Source organism: Mirounga leonina, unplaced genomic scaffold, assembly GCF_011800145.1.
Source record: "Mirounga leonina isolate KUSES-001 unplaced genomic scaffold, KU_Mleo_1.0 Mir_114, whole genome shotgun sequence".
Classification (NCBI taxonomy): Eukaryota; Metazoa; Chordata; class Mammalia; order Carnivora; family Phocidae; genus Mirounga; species Mirounga leonina.
The window spans coordinates 29,373,784-29,395,812 of NW_023270265.1; the positions used below are offsets into that span (position 1 = coordinate 29,373,784).

Sequence of the window (22,029 nt, forward strand, 5' to 3'; positions counted from 1 at the left end):
GGAGGTCGGGGGTGTACACTCGTGTGACTGTGTGTGTGCGGGTGAGGACCAGCCTGTGTGGGGAGCCGCGAGAAGGTGGGTTCAGTGAGGGGCGTGCATGACACGCATCCTGGCTCCAGGGGTGGATTTCTGATCTAGGCCTGGCCTGCAGACCGCTGTCCCCTGCCGCACGCACTCACGCACACGCAAGCACAGCCCTCTGGCCCTGCCCGCCGCCTCCGGCTCCCACCCACTCCCAGAGCCTCCCCCACCGGCCCCCACTGGTACAGGCAATGGGATCTGTCCTGTTTATTTACATAAGGAGGAGGAGACTGGAGGCTTCCTGAAATAGCCGAGCTGCAGAAAGCACTGGAGATGCCCCAGCCAGAGCAGACACACGCACGCACGCACACACACATGCACGCACACACACACGCACACGCACACACACACAGACCCCAGCACTCACTCTGCATGTACTCAGAGATGTACTGCTGGATCTCCCGGCCAGAGCTGCTGATGGAGCCCGGAGGCCCTGGGGGGCCCGGGGGACCCGGGGGGCCTGGCATGAACATGGTGCTCGACGACGATCCCCCTGCAGGAAGGAAAGCCTTCTGAGTCTACTAGGAGAAGCCCACCCGAGGGTCAAAGAAGGGCCCTGACACCTGCTTCCACAGCCCGAGGAGGAAGGGCCTTTCTTAGTGGGAGAAAGAAGATGGTGGCAAAGAGGAGGGTCCCTCCAAAAGGAGAGGAAGGGAGTGCCTGGAGCAGCCACTGTCTGAAAGGGGCTCAGAGTTGAGCTTGCCCAGGCCAGACCCTCCCTCCAGCAACCTGCTCACCACCCCCGTGCCCCTGACCCCCAGGTCTGTTCTGTTCGCCATCATTTTGCATCGTTAACCACCTTTACTGCGCAGGGTCCTTCCCTCCCACCCCCACCAACTTAGAACCACCGTAAGGGCCGCCCTGAGGCCTAGCTCGTGGAGAAGCAACCTGATCAACACGGAATCGTGGGTGGGTGGACTGATGAGTGAATCAGTGTCCTTGCTTGAACTGGGGGAGAAGGACTTTGGTCACCTTTGGTTCTTACCTTGAGAGAGACCACCAGGAATGCCATGAGCCCCTGGGACCCCAGGATCACCTGGAATCCAAAACGAGAAGCCCTGTTGGCATCACCTCCTCCAGGAACCCTTCCCTGGTTAAGCCCAACTATGTTTATCCGCAGATGACTCAACAGTTGTCCCAAGTCCCTCCATTTCTGCAGGGCTACCATGAGCTCCCTTCGGGCAGAGGCTGTCCTCACGTCCTCCCCGCTCTCCCTGCAGCCCCTCCTTCCTCCCCAGCCTTGGCACAAGCACTGCCTGCCTTCTATTCAGACTCTGGGAGCCATTCCTGCTCTCAGGCCTGTCTTCTTGGCTGCTCCCCTCACTGACCTTTGTCCCCCTTGGGTCCCCGGGGGCCAGGTGGTCCCTGCAGGTTGAATCCACCTGGAAGCCAACCACACACACAGCCATCAGCCAGGGCTCCGGGGCTCTGGCCAGAGCCAGCAGTGGGGGCGGGGGCTTAGCACTTACCCGAGGCTGAGAACCCTGGGAGGCCTTGCTCGCCTGAGGGACACACCGAGAGGGGTCAGTCAGCGGCGCACCCCTCCTCCTCCTCCTCCCCCCCAGGCCCTCACCCACCTTCCCTCCCAAGGCCCCCCAACCTCGAGCTGCCACACGCGCGTGCACACACGCAGTCCCAACCATTCAGACACCCACACTGATCCACCCACGCTCGTCTGGACAAAATGCATTTACAGGAAGCTCCAGGCTCCCAGAAGGTCAGCTTTTGCCAGCCCCACCCCCCCCACCCCACATTTTGTTTGATGCCAGCTCTCCTGTACCTTGGTGTCCTCGGGGGCCTGGGGGGCCTGAGGGAAGCAGACAGACAGTTGTGAGATGCACACCTACTAGGTGCTCTGGCTTCAAGGGGCCCATGGGGGAGGGATGGGCTCCTGCGATGGAGCGGACCCAGGGCGCGGGCTTCCTCGTGCCTCCCCTCCTAGTAGGCCAGCGCGGAGGCGGGGACTCCTTGTGGAGCTTCTAGCCACTGTGCGCCCCGCTCCCCACCCCAGACTGCCGAGCCCCTAATGCGATAGGGCAGGAGGACACACAAATGCCGCAGGTCATCCAGCCTCGCCCAGCCTCCTGGCCCCTTGGGCAAGCAGGGACGCACAGCCTTCTGTGCCCTCCGACGTTACTCACCTTGGTCTCCCTTGGGGCCTGGGGGGCCAGGGGGGCCTGGGGGGCCAGAGAAGAAGGTCTCTGCAGAGGAAAAAGTTTTGAGTGCGGACATGGTATTTGTGAGAGAGCAGCACCATCTGTGAGAGGCTGGCCCACGGCAGATGCTCCATCCACACTCATCAGACGGGTGGATAAATGGATGGATGGATAGTTGGAAGGTTGGGTAGAGATATAAATGAGAGAGAAACCTAACAAATGGATGGACGAATAAATGGGTGGGTGGATTTTCCACAAGGGGCAAGTTCTGGGCTAATGTTTGCTCTGAAGTTATCTCCGTATGTTTCCATGTTGTACAGTCAACATTTATCTCCTTTCATGTGTGTGTGTCCCACCTACTTATCAGACCTGGGCTTCCCAAGGATGGAAACCAGGTCCCCAGTCACAAACCAGTCAGTCCAGAAGCTCCCCAAGAGCAGAACCGGCTCCCTCCCTCCGACTAGGTTAGCAGGGGCTATCAGGGTGCTTGGGCTGGGATGATCTCAATTTTTCCTGTTCTACCTGCAGAACTCCCGTTCTACGTTCTATGGAGTTTATGCAAACACACTGTGGTGGAGGGTCCCAAGGAGGAAGCATGGTGAGCAGGTCAGGAAGACTACATGCATGTGACCACAGCACGTCCTGGAGCTAGGGCTGAGGTGGAAAACAGGTGGGACTTGACTCTATAACATTACCTGAGTTGGTCAGGAAAGATCCCGGTGGGCCTGGTGGGCCTGGCAGGCCTTCTCCTAGATAAAAGAACCACCAAGACTTTGTAAAGCCAAGCTATGGGCCAAGACCCCTCTGCCCGGGAGAGGTGGCAGGGAAGCGCTTTCCTAAGAGCCAGGCCTGGGCTCTGGGCGCCTTGGTCTTATGTCTCTCACCGGGGAGCTCAGCTCTCACCTGCTGGGCCTCGGGGTCCTGGCGGGCCTGGAACGGAAGGTCCTACAGAAGAGAGCAAGCAAGAGGCCACGCTGAACCAGCAGGGAACCGGCCTGCCCTGTGATCAGGATTTCGGCTTCCTCACTAAGTGCCCTGTCTCCCACAATTCCCCACCTTCCAATGATTCCTGAGATGCTCACCTGGAGGCCCTGGTGGTCCAGGTGGGCCTGGGGGACCTCGTAAATCAAGACCTTCTGTGGAGGGAAAAAATGCAGAAATGAGCAGAAACTATCGTGAGGCTGTTCTCTGCCAGTGTCACCCCTCATTAGGATCATCAGTGCCAGGGACCCGGGCTACACTCCCACCCCAGAGGCCAGCTCTGGACCCCCTCTGCTAGGGGTGCTCCTTGCTCACAAGCGAGGCAGGGCAGGGCTGCCAGCAAACTCCCCGACAGCTAAGGACGTGGCTTTGCTGTCAGCCTCAGTTCAAACTCCTGCTCTGCTCCTTCCAGCTGGTGACTTTGGGCAAGTTCTTATCTCTTTTGGCCTCTGTTGGCTCTTCTCTAAACCAGAGGCATAAGACCTAGGTCACAGGAGCACTGTGTAGACCCAGGGAGGTCCCACGACACATGTCTAGCACATGGTGACTGTTGGACCAGGCTTGGCTGTGGTCTTCGCCATTCAGGTGTCTACGGGGGAGGCCCAGCAGCATGTCTGCGTGGGCTCTTTAAAGGACTCTAGGAACAGAAGAACCCAGAACTCACCCTCCCAGGCCGGGCCTATGGCCGAGAACCCACAGACCCAGGTCCCTGCTCCAAGTGGGGGATGCAGGACTCCTGCCAGCCATTCTCCTGGTGCCCAGCTCACTTCAGAGGCCCCACTTGACCCCAGTCCCCCTAGAATCCCAAGAACCTCTGACAGCTGCCCCATCCCAGTGACTCACCCCCCAGAGCGACAAAAGCCCTGCTGTTGCTTCGAGGCTGGCATTGCCTTTCAGAGCAACTTGTCATCCCTGCTCACATCGGGGCCCAGGATGACGCACTGGGACAGCTGCCGCGGGGCCCCAGTGCATTGCCGTCCGCCCCGCTCCTGCCCCGGTGTCACCTCGCCCCAGAGAACACGGGGGCACTCACGGGCAGAGAGGACCTCGGAGATGGAGCTGTGGCTACCCATGAACGACTCGCCAGCAAGTCCTCGCTCCCCGCGTGGGCCTGTGAGAAGGACACAGGGTCAGCTGGGCACCATGTGCAGCGACCCCGACCTGCTTTCTGTCCAGAGGGCCTGGAGCCCCGCAGGGTATGGGCCGGGGCGGAGAGCCGGCTGTGAACGTTCCTGTTCGCAGCCCCAACAGCCCAGGAGCAACTGGACCAATTTTTCCTAAGCCCGTGTTTTGGTGCTTGGATAAATCATGGGACAGTGGCACAATGATTGGGGTCTGGTCACAAGAGGCGTGACACCTATGAAACAGCCAAGCTTGACCCTGGCCAGGGGGCCACAGAGCCTCGGCCCCCTGTCTGGAGGACTCCTATCTTCTCAGAAACATGGGAAGGAGGAGAAGTATTTCCCCTTGCAGTTGAAGCCTTGCGAGGCCCTTGGTGAAGCACCGGGTCACCCCCTCAGCTCCCTTCCCCAAATGCAAGTTGTCACCTCACTTAAAGATGGGGTCCCAAGTCCAGCCTGGGAAGGAAGCCTTCCCCACTGAGCCCACGGTCCTAGGCTCCTGTAGGACTGACATACCTTGCTGTCCAGGCAGACCAGCTGGGCCCACAGGACCTGGACATGGAGTCAAGAAGAAAAGGCTTTACCACACATCTAGGGTCACAGTTCTAGAAAGAACTGAAGGAAGGGCAGGTGACCGGGGAGACACGTAGCTGCCTCCCAAGGCATGGACCAGTGGCTCACTTGAGAGCAATAAGCGTTTGAGACCAGCCCTGTGGTCCATCCCATGAGAGTTCCTCTCCTGAACCCCGGTGCTTTGGGATAGGCAGGGCTGCCCTCTCTGCGCCCCCTGGTTAGGGACTTCTCAGCACCCTCAGGATCCCCTTCTTGCTGGAGTGCATCAGGACAGAAGGCTGATCCCATATTTGCGTTGGTTGTATTAAATCACCTACTTCACTTATACGTAAAATTTTTTAAATTAAAAAATAGGGGCGCCTGGCCGGCTTAGTCGGAAGAGCATGTGACCCTGGATCTCGGGGTCGTGAGTTCCAGCCCCACGTTGGGTGTAGAAATTATTAAAAAAAAAAAAACAAACTGAAAAAAATAGATATAACAAAATCACAGGTATTTGGAAAAATAGAAAAAGTATCACCTATAATCCTTTAATTTGTAAGCATTTTGTTTTCTTACAGCATGTTTTTTTCCTCATCTTGTAAAAACACAGGTGCAGCTTCAGAAGACACGCACTTCTCAGTAACGGCTTGGAGTCTCTGTGATTCTGTAGCCGTCTCATTGCGGTTGGACCATGTGGAGACGGTTTCTCCAAACAGATTCCTAGCATTTTTGTTGCCCTTAATGCATTTTATCAAATTGTTTTCCAAAAGGCAACAAACTGAAGTCACACACAGGCTCCAGAGGGGGAAGGAGCTGGGCCAAATTCTGCCCCTGCGGCCGCTCAGCCGAGTGACCGCAGGGGAGTCATGCACCTGTCTGAGGCTCCCCGGGGGGCTGTGGGGGCCTGGTGAGGTGATGCCTGCCAGGTGCTTGGGGTACCTGCTGGGGTGTGATGGGCGCTCACTAGGCTGGGCCGGAGGGGGCTCCTCCCTGGGGTTGAGGATTTGAGCAAACACTGCTGTCCTTAAATGCAACCTCAGAGTAAAGCAAGAGAACGACTGACCTGGGGCACCTGGAGGTCCCGGTGGTCCCATGGCTCCAGGAGGCCCCGGGGGGCCTGGGACAGTGATCGTCGATGATCCCTCTGAAAACAAAGCACACGGAACAGGGACCCTCACTCTTCTTGCTCAGAGGCGCTGCGAACCCAGGCCAGGCATGTGTTTCCCCATGACCTCTGACCCGAGAGCCCTGCCCCCTGCTGCCAGAAGCCCCGACTGGCACTGCCCGAGGGTCCCAAGGCAGAGCCGGGGCAGATGTCCGCCCTCCCGGGCCTGCCTACCTGTGGTCATGATCCGGCCTGGAGCTCCAGGTTCACCTGGGAGGGGAGGCGAAGGAGAACGGTTATTCCCAGGGTCAATTAGCGGCTCCATCAATCATCTCCAAGGCTTCTGATGGAGTTTGAGAACCACTCCTGCGCCTCCAGCCCTTGGGCTAAAGGCATTTTAATGAACCGCAGGGGAGCACCCAGGATGCAGGAAGCACCAGTCTCTGGGCCAGAGACCCTGGGGCCACCTCCGGCTTCCTGGCCCCCGTTAGCTCTTGGAAGCAGCCAGCACTCCGAGGAGGGCCTTCCTCTGAGGAGGCGGGAGAGTCTCCCTCTCCAGGCTGGCCAGGAGTCATCCCCACTCCCACGCTGGGCCTCCCAGGCTTCTGCTGGGAACTGCCTCAGTTGGAAGAGTCCCAAGAGGCCAAAGGACAGAGGCGGAGAGCCTGGTCCCCGGAGTGCCCCTCAGGATGCTAATTCCTGGGACAGTAGTAGAGAGTAACCAGAGTAGAAAGGGGGGCCGTGGCTGGTAAGTGTGGGAGAGCCTGAGTTACACAGAGGTTGACAGATTTCTTTCCTGCCTCTGTCTGAGAGGGTCGAAAATGCAAATGTGGGTGGAGGACTTCCAACGAGGGGATTCGGGTTCACACTTCCCTGAACTTAAGGACCACTGGACGCTGCCTGAGGCATCTCTCAGGACTAGAAATGCACGGACTCTGGGGAACTGAGTGAACAGAGTGGAGGACAGAAAAGCCCTCCCCTGGGGGCTCCTCGGGGGCCTCTTCTGTCATTTCCCATGATCTGGGGGCAAGTCCATCACCCACACCACGACGGAGAGGATGACTCCCCCTTGGAGGAAGTAGAGGGCGGCTCTCTGCTTGCTATCTGCCATTCCCTGGGGTCAAGGTCAAGAGGAGAAAGCACTGGTGTTTGTTTTCCTGGAACACAACACGGCGTTAGGTGAGCTGTCCACCACCTGCGCACACTCCCAGGAAGGGCCTGAAACCCCTCTTGGACAGGAAGTCACAGGCCCTGGAGAAGGAGAGGGTGTCTGGTATCCTCAGGGATCCCCAAACCTAGGAGTCTCTTCCTAAAGGTGCTATCAATCCATGAACAGATCTATAGCCTCAGAGGTTAGTCTGCCTGGGATATAGGAACTCAGTTATTATTTTGGAATTACATGTATTTGTCCCAAAAGAATTCCCTGGCCCAACTAGTCACTGGGAATAGTTTCTGGAAAGTAGTAACTCCATTCCTAGAGTCTCCCCAAGTTGATCGTGACTGCTCACGACAGCATAGCTCCACGGAATGTCAGGATTCGGGAATGTGGAGTCACTGGAACAGGAGAAAAACTGTCCCTGAGCACTGCTGACCCCTGGACTGGCCCGGGGTTGCTATCTAGGGGTTGCAGAACTGGACAATGGCAGAGGACCGGAGCAGGACGAGAGTGTCCCCTCCCCTGGCCAGACCCTTGCAGAGGACTTCCCTCTTGGAACTTCGACTTTGTGCTCTGAGGGGCATCGAGGTGCTCCTCCCCACCTGTCAGAGCCCCCGCCAGAGAAGGCTGTGGGGTGTGCAGGCACACGGAGGCCTGCGTGAACGAAAAGGACGAAGGTGGTCCCTGTCCCCGGGAAGGGTCACGCTGGGGGGGACCAAGTCTAAGCCAGGGAGACAGAGCATGAACAGGGATGTTCTAGAGGCAAGCCAGGAGATGGACAGGCTCTGCAAGGCAGCACCCCCTTGCAGCTCCTCCTCCAACAATGGCCTGGAGACATCTGGTACCAGGCCAGGCTCAGGACTATGGGGGCCAGAGGTGTGTGGGGGGGGCGGGGAGCGAGGATTCAGGGCTCAGCGGATCAGAACAAATCCCTGGCTCCCCAGCTTCACTGCCTTCTGCTGAAGCCACTAGATGCCACTGTTGATCCAGACTCTGGCCAGAGAGGGGCTCCCTCCTGCTAGTCTCTCCCCTCCCACAAAAATGGCTAGTAAAAAGAAGGAATATCTGAATTGGAAAATCACTTACCTTTAGCTCCTGGTCGGCCGGGGGTACCAGGAAGTCCTGATGAGATTAAAACAAGTCAGTGGGGATGATGGAGGGCCAGCAATTCCAGACCCCTGTGGCAGTAACTGTGCTCCGTCCCTGGGCACAGCCCCCAGTGCCACCTGCAGGGCCACCTGGCTTTGCCTCCTGCTTGCCTCCCTCGGGGAGCTCTTGCTCTGAGCTCATCTCCCTCTCTGGGAAACGGGGCAACCGCTGGGCTTGAGGGAGGCAGAGGCCCATGGACACAGCTTTGGGGGGTCCCAGTCGGTCTGGTTATGAGCCCCCCAATACGCCTGCCGCAGTGGAGGGGAGTAGGGGCTGGGCTGCTGCTTCCCACCTTGGCTTTGTGGCTGAGTTCTACCAGGAGAAGAAGGAGGCCCCGTGCACTCAACTCCTGGGGGGAGACCTGCGGCTTGACTTCATTTCACATCTTTACCCAATTTCCTTTAGGAGTTGGGGGTGGGCATGGTGACAGCTTCTCAAAAACAAAGGGGTAAACGCTAGTGCAACTGTAGGACAGACCCTGCCGCTGAAGCTGTCCCAGGGAGACTGGGCCCTTGCATGAGGGGAGCCCCCTCTCCTACCCTGGGGGTCTCTGTGGGGCCAGTGCAGCTCCTGGGCCTGGAGCTTCCTCTCGGGGCTCCTGCGCCCCGGGACAGGCAGACTGAATTGGCACATGGTTTAACTTCAGGTCTTTTTAGATTTTCTGTATTTTTCCTTCCTCAGATGTTTCTTAAGACTCACAGTGAAAGGACCTGAACCCATCTGTGTGTGGGGTTGGGGGGGGGCAGTAGTGCAGGGAGGAGAGGAAACGCCAAGGTGACTGGTGAGGCATTTGCCGGAAGGAGGCGGCTGGGCAGCTGTCGTCTGGAGGTGGGAGGGGCCCCATGACTCACCCTGAGGTCCTTGGGGTCCTGTGAGACCTACAGAAAAGAATATGAGAGAGAGAGAGAGAGACATGGACGAAGGGCTGAGGAGCCACACCCTCAGCCGAGGGTCCTCCCAGCACCGGACAAAGATTTCTTTGGACTTTGCAGTGACATGACCACTGCTCCATCAGGCGATGGTTGGCAGCCTGCTTGGGGTCACACCCTTCGGCATCTGACAGCCAGGAAGCCAGCAAGCTCATACACTCATGGACCCCCAGTGCTGCCCCCCAAGACTCCCTCCCTTGGTGCTCCCTATCTGAGCACGCACTGAAGGAACAGGGGCCCCCGCTCTGAGCAGGCCCCTTGATGATCGCCACCTTGCCCTCGCAGCTCTCTCAGCTTGCTCTGGTCTCACCCCGTGGCCCTGTGGCCTGGCTCCTGGTGGGCCTTGAGAGGAAACCCCCACAGTGGCCCCTCTTCTCAGATGGGGGGGGCATTCGGTGAGGGTCCAGGGATGGCCAGAGGGGAGATGGACGGGGCAAGGTATGGCAATCGCCTTAGACTTTGCAGTTTTTAAGACATTCCTTGTTCCTTTCTAAAACTCGCTCTCTGTTAATCTGTTGTCAATTTCTGCCACCAGATCACCAGAATGGGTGACTCAGAGGCGTCAGGACCTGCGGTCACCGTACACAGCGCAAGCCAGCCCTTGCAGCAGCTGAGATGCTGGAGGAAGATGGGATGAGGCACACGCACTGGCGTGTAAACACACGCACACGCACGCACATGCATGCACACGCACGCACGGCTGTGCTTCCCTCTTCCCACTCCGTTACCTGGCTTTCCGGGGTCTCCAGAAGGCCCCTGTGGGCCGCGGGTTCCAGGCATCCCCATTAGCCCTTGTTCACCTAGAGAGCACCAGCAACACAGAAACGTTTTCCTTTTAGGAAAGCTGAACCAGCCAGCACCTCTGAGCCTCTGTTCTTGGGGTTTTCCTGAGTAACTTGCGGGCAGGTGGAAAGGAGAAGGGGAGTCAGACCTGGGCCTCGCAGGGTCCACGTGATGTGTGCCCTGCTGGCTTTAGGATTCAGGGGACAGGGCCCTGCCTGCTGGGACGTGGGCGGGGCAGGCCCGGCAGTGAGTGTGAGGACAGCAGGGCAGTGACCCACCTCTTGGGCCTTGGTGTCCATCGGGGCCAGCGGGTCCTAGGAAAACCGAACCACGGCTCATCAGTTACCCCAGGAGCGACTTTGGGCCTGCCCCCCTCAAATGCCCTGTAGCCTCTCGGCAGGTCATCTCCCAGTGGGGAGCCCGGGTGGCCCCTCCCACAGCCACCAACCACGGAAGAAGCCCCGTCGTTGGGACCCCCTCTGGATGGCACTTTCTCCCTGGCCTCTTCCCCTCAACCAGGAATTGTGTATTTTCCTGCAGAGAATTAACAGGTCAGCAACTCCTCACTGCATCCCCAGGGCCTACTGTGAGACTCCACACACACGAGATGCTCAGTATGTGTCCGCCTTGTTCACTCAAGGTCCTGGGAGTCAAGGTCCTCCAAGCTCTCATCTCCTCTGCTCTGGGCATTACGCTAACCTCTGTCCGAAGGGGTGTCCTCCTGGGACCATGTCTCGCTTTCTCTGCGCCCCCCCCCCCTTTGTCTTTCCTCACTCATTTTGTCTCTGTGGAATTTTCCAAACTGACCACGATGCAATCTTCCTTACTTTCTAAGGCCAGATGAAATGCCCCCTCCTTCATCCCTCTAGTTGGAAGGACTCTCTCTCTGCTGTGTCCTCATAGCACTCTGTACCTTTCAGGGCACCTGTCACCTTATACGAGCTTTATCTCCCCTTTCGGAGGTAAAGCATCTGACTTGCCCCACATGGCATCCTGTGTACATCCAGAGCTTCCTTGCTCTGTTAAATGAATGAGAAAGTGAATATACCATATCCCCATTGGTGGTACTTAGACCCTTTTGGGAATTGGTGCTAAATGCTCGACCCTCAGAGGGTCCCTGGCCAGCTTTCATGTCCTGCTGGGCAAGCACCATGCTAAGCATCAGCAAAATACTTAAACCTGGGTCTGGCTGGGACGTCAGCTCTGGAGTACCAGGCTTGGGCCTGTAACACTGCAGGGCCCAAAGGACCTCGATGCTCATCTGTCCTCCCCATGGGCCCAAGTGGCTCAGAGGCAGGGACCAGCATGGATAGGCCACCAACCGACCCCCCCCCCCCCCCCGCGGGGGCCCCCCGGGAGGGCCCCCCCCCCCCCCCCCCCCCCCCCCCAGCAGTGAGAAACCCAGAGACGACTGTCCAGGCCCAGCCATGCACACAGGCCCTTGGCCAGGGGCCGGCAGACTGGAGAACAGGAGAGGCAGCTCTAGAAGCAGGCTCTCAGCTCTCGGGCCATGACGACTGGCGGGGGCAGACCTACCGTATCCATTCCTTTGCAACACTCACCTACTGCTCCTTTAGCTCCGGGCTCACCCACAGCACCAGGCAAGCCTCTCAAGCCCGGCTCACCTGCAAAGGAAACGGGCTAGCTGCCTGGAGGCCTCCAAGATATGCGTGTTTGACACCTAAGAGAACGCTCCTCCCTTCCCACCCACCCCCAAGACTGCCATCTGCCCAACCAGAGAGCTTGAGGTGACAGAGGTTGGGGACACAGCCTCTTAGTGGCTACGGTCAGCGTCCCCAGGCAGCGTGCACGGACGGGCCCAGAGCCACACCAGGACCGAAGGGAAGCGGGCCTGATTCTTACTCCCTGGCCCCACACGGCTGCCCCTTGTAGCCAACGCCCTGGTGCTCCGGATTCCGTCTTCAGTCCTTCAAGTTGGCAGGAGGTTAAGTGGATGAGAGGCTCACAAGGAGCATGAATGCTCCACTACTTTGGGAAGAGCTTCATTTTCCCAACTGGATTCCCCCCAGATAATCCAAGACAATCAGAAACTCCCTTTTCTGTTCCAAACATTTACCATCTGGACTATACATACATTTTGATGCTGGCTTCCACTCCCTTCACTGTTTTATCTTGTGCTTTTGTTTTTTTGTTGTTTTGCTTTGTTTTTTTTTTAGATTACAAGTTTTCTGGAGGTTTTTAGACAGAAAGTCTGTCTCACACTTCTGTATTTCTTTCCACCTCCAGGGCCCAGTGGATTTACTAGATAGTCTTTAACGGATCACTGCAGATGCTTGTGCAGGACTGACCTGTGAGGCCTCGGGGTCCTTTCTCTCCCTGGTCACCTGCAACAAACACGGGACAGGGCAGAGAGGCAGGAAGCGTCAGTCGGGAGCCAGGAAAACCCCCTCACTCAGCGAGAGGGACCCCCAGCTGCGAGTAGTTGTCACTGTGCCCACAAGCCACGGTCAGGAGGAGGTTGGTGAGAACTGGGCGAGAATTGGTGGACCGAGGAGCACGCCTGCCCTCCCCCAGGGTCACCCACAGACCGACCCCAGCCCCTTGCTGTCACTCAAGTGGGCGCCACGGGTTCCAGGAGAACCAGGCTAGAGGGGTGTCCCGGCCCTCCTGCAGACCACCCAACCACAGCGCTGTGATGTGGTTGCTGTTTCCCTGATTCCTGCCCGAGTGTCCCCAGGTGGGAGGCCAGGCTAGAACGAGCTCTCACATACACCCCCAGACTCTGAGGCAGGGGTCCTAGCTGGGTTCCTAGGACTCAGGCAATGATGGGGATGTCTGAGGAGCAGCAACGTACCTTTGGGTCCTGGTGACCCCAGAGGTCCTTTGTCACCTGGAAAGGTAATAGACAACTCTATAAAGAACCTTGGGGCGGGGGGGGGACGACCAAGCAAGGGCAGGGTCTGTGTGTGCAGACAGGCTCTCCCGCCATCCTGACCTCCCCTCTGCTCCCGTACCTGTCAGCCTGCATGGGCCTCTGGTCACACCTGTCAGGTGCTCCCTGCCCCCAAGACCTCCTCCTTGAGCGAGGAGCATCTACAGGGTGACATCCCCTTCCCCCAAGCCCTCTCCCAAGCTTACCTTTGATACCAGGGAGTCCAACGTCCCCTCGGAGCCCCTGGGGACCTATAGGGCCTGCAAGCGAAGGAAACCACACGGGCAGATGAGTGGCCCCAGCCCTGGGGCTGAGGGGCGTGTACATGTGACCCATGTGCACACACACCCTGGGCAAAGTCAAGGGCTGCGCTCTACAGATGCCTCCCCATGTCCCTGCTCCCTCGTCCCAGGCCAGCTCCTTGCCTGTGTTACCAGGCCTGGGGGTGGGGACGCCGTGTGGGCCACGAGCAGAGACAATGGCCTGTGGCACGGCGTGGCCTGCAGCTCCAGGCCCGCGGTGGCAGAGGGGCTCTGGCCCCCGGGAGGAGATGGTGCAGGGACTCCGCTCAGGCGCAGCGGGACGGGGGCTGCCTGCTGCTGAAGCTGCCAGAGCCAGATCGCAACGGATCTCACTGGACCCACTGGGAAGCTGACCTCGGCTTCAGGGGACGCGCGGAAGAACGGGAGTTTGGGGTCTCTCGAAGGCTCAGTTTATAACTACTTCTTTTGCTTTAAACATGTTCTTCCCTTAGGCATTCCTTTCCTTTCCCCAGAAATAGCACGTATTGATGTACGCAGCACACTGACCTGGGAGACCCCGTGGGCCAGGGGAGCCATTGGAACCTGAGAAGAAAGAGGAGACAACCACCATCAGGGGCAAGGCACAGGCCAGGGACGTCCGACCCCACGGTGAAGGGCGGGGGGGCTCACTCCCAGCTGACCCCAAGTCAGTGGATCGGAGGGTGACCCCTGTGCAAAGTTCTCCTTAGGGAGGCAGCTGCAGCTGGTGGGATCGAGAGACCCCTGCTCCTCCCCGGTCAGAGTAAAACATCTGGGCCCCGGCGGCAGGAGGGAGGACAGTTGGCCAGATGGGCGTCGAACTGAGAAGGCCCTATTCGCCCCGAGCTGTCCAGACATGTTGCTCTTGAACGAGCGCTTCTGGGCAGCAGTCGGGTGAGGAACTTATCTGACTGTGGACTTCCTGACCCATCCACCCACTTAGGGGCCATATAACGGGACCACTGAAGAGAGATGCAAAGACGGTCCCAAATTTCCATGAAGCCAAAAATAGAGCCCCAGTCCTGACCCCTCCCCCGGGACTCCTTTGTGGGGGGACACTCTCTGGGCCCACTGTCCCTGCATAGGTCTGGGGCAGTAGGTCAGGCCTGCCAGGATTCCCAGTGCCCGGACCTCTGTGATCCATCCTCGTCCTGGACATGGCAAATCTGGGTACTGTCCTGGCACCTGACTTACCTTTGGGACCCACAGAACCTGGGACGCCGGGTGGGCCCTGAACACCGGGTTCACCAGCAACCCCTGGGGAGAAAGGTGAGGCCCCTCAGTTTGGTTGCCCACCCAGTCAGGCAGTGTCATTTGGGGGACACTGCCCAGGCTGCTGGTGGTCTCTGATCCATCTGATACCTCCTTGAGGCCACGAATCTGCAGAACACCTTCAGCTTCTGCCCCCAGAGCCTTTATTTATAGTCCATGAGCTCTGGTACCCGGTAGGTAGGCAATCTTTGTTGCCTGGTTAAACAATATTTTTAAGGGAAAATGAAGCTAAAAATAAACTTCTTGCCCATGATCTTTTGGCATTTTGAGCATTTCTGGTGTCTGTGCTTGGTTTACCCTGATAAAAGCAGACTCATCGTTGAGAATCTAATGTAAAATCTTCCCCACCTCTCCAGGGTTGGGCCTGTGTCTCCTTCCCTGCCTAGTTCCAGCCCTGAGAGGCTCAAGGACCTACGCTCTACTCGGCCTTCAGCCAGGCCCTGCTCTGCCCTGAGCTCTTCACTTCAGCCTTGACCCTGCACTGCCCACCTGGGAAGACCCTTTCTCCCCGTTACCAAATTCTTTGCAGATTCCAAGCACTGCAGGGTTCTTAGCTTCACCCCTGAACCCTCAGCCCAGCCCTCATCCCCTCATTAGAGCATGGTCTTTGCAGGGCCCGGCACAAAGCCCGGCTTGAGGTAGGTGCTCAGCAAAGGGGAGTGAAATGAAGGAGGAAGAGCCTCTTACCTCTGTCCCCTTTCTCTCCAAACCCAGGAGGCCCTGGCTCACCACGAGGTCCCATGGGGCCTTCTCTTCCTCTCTGGCCCATGGGTCCCTCCAGGCCCGGCTCTCCTAAAGAAACAAACAGCCAGCTCCGAGTTAGGACCCAGTGCCCTGGCTCAGGGCTCCAGCGCCAGCATCTCACCAGCAGAACACCTGCCTGGAGCCTCCACACTGGTCTCCCCCTTCTCTCCTTACCCCTATAGCCCAGGCTCAACCCAGAAGCTAGAGTGACCCTTAGAAAATGCAAGTGGATCACAACCCGCTTCTGCCCCAAACCTGCAAATGGCTTCTTAACTCACTGGCAGTAAATGCTGAAGGGCTGCCACAGCCTCCAAGGCCCCCCACGATCAAGAGGCCCACCTCAGTCTTCTGGTTGGCTCCAGCCAGGCCTCCCCTCCACCCCCTCCCTGCTCCTTGACCACAGCACACCCTTGCCCCAGGGCCCAGGGCTGCTCCCTCTGGCTGGAGTGTCCCCCCGCCCCCACCGCCCATCTCCCCATGCCCGGCTCCCTCACCCCCTTCAAGTCTATCCAAGTCTGTTCAAATGGCACCTTCCCAATGAGGCCTTCCCTGACAGCCATATTTAAATTTACCCCCTCGCGCTCCCAGGGCCCTGCCAGGGTCTGTCTTTCTCATTTCACGATCCACCTCCAACACTGCTCTGTACTTTGCTTATTTGTCATGTCTGTGGTCTCTCTCCCCAACCCAAAGATGAGCGGGGGGTTCTGGTCTGTTCACCAATGTCTCCCCAGCTCCTAAAACAGAGCCTGGCACACAGCGGGCACTTAATCAATATCTATTGAATCAATGAATGAATAAGGAAATGAAAGAATGGACCAAGAGGCTCTTACCCACACTGCCTTTTTGTCCCTTTGGTCCTTCTGGACCCGGGTGGCCCAAGAGCCCAGGGATGCCTGTGGAGATACAAGAATACCTCAGCCCTGTTTTCCCCCTAGAACCGGGAGCCAGGGCCGAGCCGCCCGTGACACCAGCCACGCCATCAGAGGTTACACACCTGGAGTCCCAGGGAGCCCTCGGTCGCCTGTGGGGACAGAGAGAAAAGCGAGAAGTCAGAGGACTTGTGCCCATTACCTCAAAGAGCCACTGTAGAACTCAAGTAGGATTGCCAAACTTAGCAAATATACAGGATGCAGATAAACACTGAGTACATTTGTAGTCTAAGTACGTTTAACACAATTATTTGCGACATAGTGAAAAATGATGTATCTGCAATTCAAATTTAATGTCTTGTATTTTATGGCAACCAGAGAGTCAGAGACTCCAGGACCAAGCATCCTCATGTCTAGCGTGGTCAGAAGGGGTGTGTGGCCTGCAAGCTGGAGCTTTCAGGAAGGGGGCTCATGCAGTGACCCAAGCTGGGGGTGGGGGGGTCAGGGAGTCCGGAAGAGAAGTAGAAGGCCATCAGGTGGAGGAACCCCCATTCCTGCACTGGGCTCTCTTGGGAAGGGAGGTAAAGCTGGGGATGGAGGGCCAGCCCTGTCATCTTGAACAGTGGTTCTCAGAGTGGTCCGCGCACCCCTGGCCTCAGAACTACCCGGGTGAGCAAGACCCTAACTCTGGGTGCCATCCACACCTGCTAAATCAGAGGTCTGGGAACAGGGCCCAGCATCTTCTGGCAATTCTCCTACACACTGAAGTTCGCGAACCCCACTCCGCTAGGTCGAGGGGTGCTGCTGTGGTCAACTGGGATTGGAAAACTCTTCTGCCCATGAGCCTGTCAAACCACTTTTCTGAGGAAATATATTTCCTATGGCACATGAATGTGTCACACAAGATAGCACATGACTGTTGCCCAACTAACACGGTGGGGCCCCTTTTCCTGTGAATATGTCCTGCCTCCCTGCTACACTGCCCTCTCTCTAAAGGCAGGTGGTGTTGCCCCTACTGGATTCCCCCACAGGAACCCTGTTTCTGACTGCTGGGGGTCACCTCCAGCCTCCCCCAACTAAGACCCCTGGGAGCAGACTACTCACCTGCAGTGGCGTCCCTGACCTGGGTCATCGTAATTAACCTGGGGGAAGCAGGGATCCAGTCCCAGAGGATCTGATGCCTGGCAGGGCCCAGGAATCTGTATTTCTAGAAATCTCCCTAAGGATTGTGTAGAGTAGCAGGCCCCTGGGCTGCCCTTTGGAGCGGAGGGAGATGCAGGCCTCTGATGCATTCAGAGTCCTTGTTGGGGAAGTCCTGAGAACTGTGAGGAGGGACGAGGGACAGTGTTGCCCCAGAGACACAGAGCCCTGCTCTGTCACTAAGCGCCCTGACCCCAAAAGCCCAAGCGTCTGCAGGTCTTACACAAGGAGAGCTAGCCAGGATGACGGGGTGTGCGGGAATCAGACCCTGGCCGATTGCCTTAAACCAACCCTTACTAATATTCCAGGTTAAAATCGCCACGCTTAATTTACCTTTAGGGCCTTGACTTCCCATGTCACCTAAAATCAGAAAGATACGAAAACTATGAGATGGGGTGAGAACCCCAGGGCCATTCTCAACCCTCCAACAGATACCGTAAGATCTTTCCAAAGCTCATCCTTCAATTGGGAAAATTTCCAACCAGAAACCCCAGTCCAAGGGCAGGAAAAGAGAGCAGGGTCAGGGCTCAGTCTACCCAGTACCTTTCGGGCCGGGGCTTCCTCGGAGATTTCCTACAAAGGAAGGTACACGTGGAGTGAGCGGCACATCTTGCGTGTGTGTTACACACACGCGCACACACAAGGGGGTCGCCGCGGTATGGGGAAAGAAACGGAGGCGGGGACTGGCACCCAGACTCTAAGGTGTGCTAGCCCTGTGACCTGGGGCAGTTCCTGCCGGGCCTCACTCAGTGTTCCCAGCAGTCAGATGGGATGGCAATGCCGGGCCCCCCTCCCGGCTCCTGGGCAGGGGCGAACGAGGAGCGTGGGAGGGCAGGGCTCTGCGCCACGCTCACCGCTTTCCTGTTCAGCCATCAGCTTGTCCCTCACGAACAGCCAGAGCACCTCCTGACTGTGGCCGTCGAGCCCCAGTCTCCCCGCGCCTGCTCCCACGCCCGGCACGGCGCCCTGCAGCCTGTCCTTGCTGGCGCGCTCCGCCTTCTCCTTGTAAAGCAGCACGGCGTCCGGGCTCTGCTCCAGCGCGGCCACCCGCGCCTTCAGCGCCCTCACCTCCTCCGCTGCGGGGGGGGGGGCGGGGGGGGGCGCAGGCCGCTCAGTTGGGCGGGTTCGCCTCAGTGTGGGCCCCACCTGGGACTCTAGGGACATCTCGCTGCAATCCGCACACGGGGGCGGCGACACAACCCGGCCTGGGAGCCAGCCTGGTGCGCAGTGGCGACAGCGCGGGGGGTGGGGGTGGGGGCCCTTCTCCCGGGGCGTGGGTGCGGGGGGCCACACAGAGACCCATACGGGGCGTGGGAGAGGGGAAAAGCCATGGGGCTACGGCAAGGTCTGGCCTGGCTAGTAAGGGCAGCCAAAGGCTTGCTTAGCAGGCTGTTCCAGGGACAGAGGGCCCCGGGGCTGGGAGCCACACGGGCACCCCAGCTCGGCCGCCTCCGGAGCCTCAGTGTGCTCATCTGCAGTAACAAGGGGTCTGCACCCACCCGCTCTGGTCCCTCCATCCTTGGGCCGGGCCGACTCCTGCCGTCCGCACGGGCAGTGGGGCCTGTCGCCGGGCCCCTTGCTGTCACGTACCCAGAGCAATGAGGCCGAAGAGTAGCCCCAGCAGCAGTAGCCAGGTGAGCAGCAGGCCCAGCAGCCACTTCCACCAGCTGCAGCAGGAGCCGCAGGGGCACCAGGCCGGTGCCGCCCCCCACGGGCCGCCGCCGCCGCCTCCGCCTCCCCCGCCGCCGCCCCCACCGCGGTGGCTGTAGTTGTGGATTTCTGCGGAAGACAGAGGAAGGGTAAGGTGCATGCAGCAGGCTTGCGCCCTCTTCCCTCCGAATTCTCCGGGTTTGGGGGCCTTGCTCGGGGCCTGAGTGAATGCTGGTCGGGGCTGGCGACTCCACAGAGGCGGCGGCTGGCTCCTGGACGGAACATAGGGCCCCGGGCTGGTGAAGAGCCAGAGCAGCCCGGGTGTGCGGCCCGCAGGGGGTCCCTTCCCCTCCATTCCCTTTCTTACAGAATGGGGTTAAAAGCTTGCCTCCCTCTTAGGATGGTTGCCGAATGAGGGCGATAAGGCATGCAAGGCAGTGAGCTCAGGACTCAGCGCGTGGCCCGGAGCTTAAACATCTCGATGACCGCTGATTTGCTACCAGCTCCGCATTTGATTATGGCCAAACCCAAAGTGTCCCCAGCTCCCCGTCTCCATTCCCACTGCTCCTTCTTTGTAACCCCTGCGGCGCCCGGAATTACACTCCGCACCTATGGGGGTGGCCAGCTTTTTTCTTTTTAAAGTGAAAAGGGTTTTTCTGACTAAAATGGGCTGATAACCCTGATAACCTGATAACCCTAACTCTCACAAGACTGTGGAAACAAGGGAGCTAAGTGTAAAGGGCTGGAGATGTGCATGTGGTCTCAGGGGCCTCGGAAGCCCAGACAGGGGGTTCCTGAGGCTGGGGGACCCTGGACGGCCTGTGAGCCCCACCCCCGAGCTGAGCTCCTGCGGCAGCCCTGCTCCAGCCCCCAGCCTGCGCCCCCTGGCCCTCCATCCTGCTGCCTTCGGGCCTCCAGGGAAACACTCCTGTGTGCCCCAGCTGCAGGCGAGGGGGGGTCATCTGTTCCATCCATCACCACCAGCCCCGTCAGCTCCTGTCCCCCTGTCCCCACAGGACCTGCTGTCATCACTCACCTGCGGAGGCGGCCTTGCCCTTGGTGGACACGGTCTTCACGTCTCCTGGAAGGCAAACACCAAGGACATAGGTTTGGACCCAAGCTTTTCAATGACAGGAGCCCACAGGACAGCCCATGAGTGGACTGTGGGCAGAGCTTGAGGGAAACATGCCGACCAAGCCCGCGGAGGAGCCACTGGGCGGGGACCCTCCCTCAGTCCTTGCTGATGGCGTACTTGCAACAATTCCATCGAGAGAGACATGGCTTTTGACAAGCACTTGTCAAGGGAGAAAGCAGGGTCTTAACCTTCTTGTGACCTTAAATCTTTCAAGCCCAGGACATTTTTGGAGTTCCAAGTTAGGGGTGACATTCGCATTCAAACGATATATGTGCTTATGAGAAAGGACTCTTGATTTCTTGGTTCAGGAACTCCGAACACGTTCCTCACCTGGGGCGGAGGGACAGAGGGGCGGAGAGCTAGCGCAGGAGTCCCTCCTGCTATTGGACCACTGAGTGTTTGTGGGCACATGTGAAGTTTTCTGGGAACACTGTTTACAGCTTTCATCAGATCTGGCAATCTTTGTCTCCACAGCCCCATTTCCAACCCTAAAATATGTCTTCAAAGTAAGCATTTCCTTAGAGTCAGGCCTGCCGAAGACTGTAATGGACTGCATTTGCATTTTGAAAAGATGTTCTGGGACCCAACTTTTCCTTTACTGACCTCCCTGAAATCAGTGATCTGGGGAGAGTCTACAGGGCCCAGAGCATGCAGAGAAATGCAGTTATCTGGGATAGAATCCAAATATTTGAGAAGAAAAAAAAAATAAACGTAGCAAGTGCTTTGCGAAGCATTTTCTAGTAGTTCTGAAAATTATGGGACAGGGAGTAAGCGGAGAAAAACAATCCCGCCGTAGACGTCAGATGCACCCCAGGAAGGCATCCACTGCAGTCACACGCACGCACACACGAGACCACTGCGGAACTGTGGGGCCAGGGCCTGGCACTCTGCATTTCTAATAGGCTCCTGGGTGGCGCCCGCACCGCTGGGCCGGAGGCCGCACTCTTGAGTAGCAAGGTCTCAGAATATAAATAAATGAGATGCAGACAGACCGAAGTCAGAGGGACAGTCTCATATTTCCTCTCACCATTAGCTTCTGAAACCAGGCAGGTGTCCGCAGCGTAGGCAGCTTGTTTTTCTTTCTTGAGGGTGTCATCTGAAAAAGATGCTGTGCGCACAACCCATGATCATCCGGGGTATTCTGTCCTCACTCCCTGCCTGCCCCAGAGCCACTCCTGTGTGGACACCGGGTAGCAAGAGGGCCCGGCTTTCCTTAGTTAATCTCCCACATCTGTGTTTGTGCTTAGACTTCCCATTGCCCAAAGACCCCTCTGGGAGCCTTTTGCCAGGATTTTCCTGAATGTTTATCTACATTCAAGGCAGACCCTGGAACACTCTATTCAGGCAGGCTATTTGAATGGGGTGACTGTGGTTTTCTTATTAAAATGTCTCAAACCACCTTGCTGGGACATTTGGCCTCCTACAGGGTCTGCCTTTCTTCTGAAACCTGCATAGTGTGGGCCCCCTCATACTTGCAGTGATGCTGGCCGGGGAGGCAGTGAAGACCTTCCCGCTGTCCTTGGTCATGATCAGCAGCTCCATCTCCTTCTTGGCCGGTGTGTTGTCTTTCTCCAGGATCAGGAATTTACAGTCCTTGTGCAGGAGATCATCACTCTGGACATTTGTGGTGCAGGCTGGGGAGCAGAGGAGCCGGCCAAGGGAGAGGGAAGAAATGAGCAGAAGAGGAAGAAGGAGGAAGAGAAGAGCAGGGAGGGAAAGGGAGAGATCAGCGGGTACGTCTGCGGGCCTCCTGCTCTCACCGACAGTGGTTACTAAGAAGCCTCCTCGGGACCCAAGGCACCCTCCCCTGCCCGGCTGGGCCTGGCCATCGGAGGTCAACACCAGAAGCGCTGGGCGCCTGACCTTTGAAGCTGCCTCCCCACCTGGACGTTATAGGATCTTTAGTGAAAGGGCCACAGTCCCCTTGTCAGGCAGGCACTTCTTTAATTAACATGGTGGGTTCATTTCTAAC

General features: G+C 57.9%; 1 protein-coding gene across 1 annotated transcript in view; it reads right to left on the bottom strand.

Moving 5' to 3' along the window:
• COL17A1 (collagen type XVII alpha 1 chain) overlaps positions 1 to 22,029 on the bottom strand; it is a 50,353-nt gene that overhangs the window by 5,215 nt on the left and 23,109 nt on the right. Inside the window, exons 14-45 of the mRNA XM_035028606.1 lie at positions 21,530 to 21,691; positions 21,085 to 21,165; positions 19,959 to 20,003; positions 18,863 to 19,051; positions 18,127 to 18,348; positions 17,816 to 17,845; positions 17,606 to 17,632; positions 16,198 to 16,224; positions 16,034 to 16,096; positions 15,147 to 15,251; positions 14,382 to 14,444; positions 13,716 to 13,751; positions 13,113 to 13,166; positions 12,829 to 12,864; positions 12,323 to 12,358; positions 11,576 to 11,638; positions 10,292 to 10,327; positions 9,959 to 10,030; positions 9,153 to 9,179; positions 8,239 to 8,274; positions 6,231 to 6,266; positions 5,955 to 6,035; positions 4,856 to 4,891; positions 3,320 to 3,373; positions 3,141 to 3,182; positions 2,933 to 2,986; positions 2,223 to 2,282; positions 1,862 to 1,888; positions 1,551 to 1,583; positions 1,410 to 1,463; positions 1,067 to 1,117; positions 449 to 574 (exon numbers count right to left, since the gene is read on the bottom strand). Coding sequence (XP_034884497.1) covers positions 449 to 574; positions 1,067 to 1,117; positions 1,410 to 1,463; positions 1,551 to 1,583; positions 1,862 to 1,888; positions 2,223 to 2,282; positions 2,933 to 2,986; positions 3,141 to 3,182; positions 3,320 to 3,373; positions 4,856 to 4,891; positions 5,955 to 6,035; positions 6,231 to 6,266; positions 8,239 to 8,274; positions 9,153 to 9,179; positions 9,959 to 10,030; positions 10,292 to 10,327; positions 11,576 to 11,638; positions 12,323 to 12,358; positions 12,829 to 12,864; positions 13,113 to 13,166; positions 13,716 to 13,751; positions 14,382 to 14,444; positions 15,147 to 15,251; positions 16,034 to 16,096; positions 16,198 to 16,224; positions 17,606 to 17,632; positions 17,816 to 17,845; positions 18,127 to 18,348; positions 18,863 to 19,051; positions 19,959 to 20,003; positions 21,085 to 21,165; positions 21,530 to 21,691 — 2,064 coding nt within the window. The remainder of the gene's footprint in view (positions 1 to 448; positions 575 to 1,066; positions 1,118 to 1,409; positions 1,464 to 1,550; positions 1,584 to 1,861; positions 1,889 to 2,222; positions 2,283 to 2,932; positions 2,987 to 3,140; positions 3,183 to 3,319; positions 3,374 to 4,855; positions 4,892 to 5,954; positions 6,036 to 6,230; positions 6,267 to 8,238; positions 8,275 to 9,152; positions 9,180 to 9,958; positions 10,031 to 10,291; positions 10,328 to 11,575; positions 11,639 to 12,322; positions 12,359 to 12,828; positions 12,865 to 13,112; positions 13,167 to 13,715; positions 13,752 to 14,381; positions 14,445 to 15,146; positions 15,252 to 16,033; positions 16,097 to 16,197; positions 16,225 to 17,605; positions 17,633 to 17,815; positions 17,846 to 18,126; positions 18,349 to 18,862; positions 19,052 to 19,958; positions 20,004 to 21,084; positions 21,166 to 21,529; positions 21,692 to 22,029) is intronic.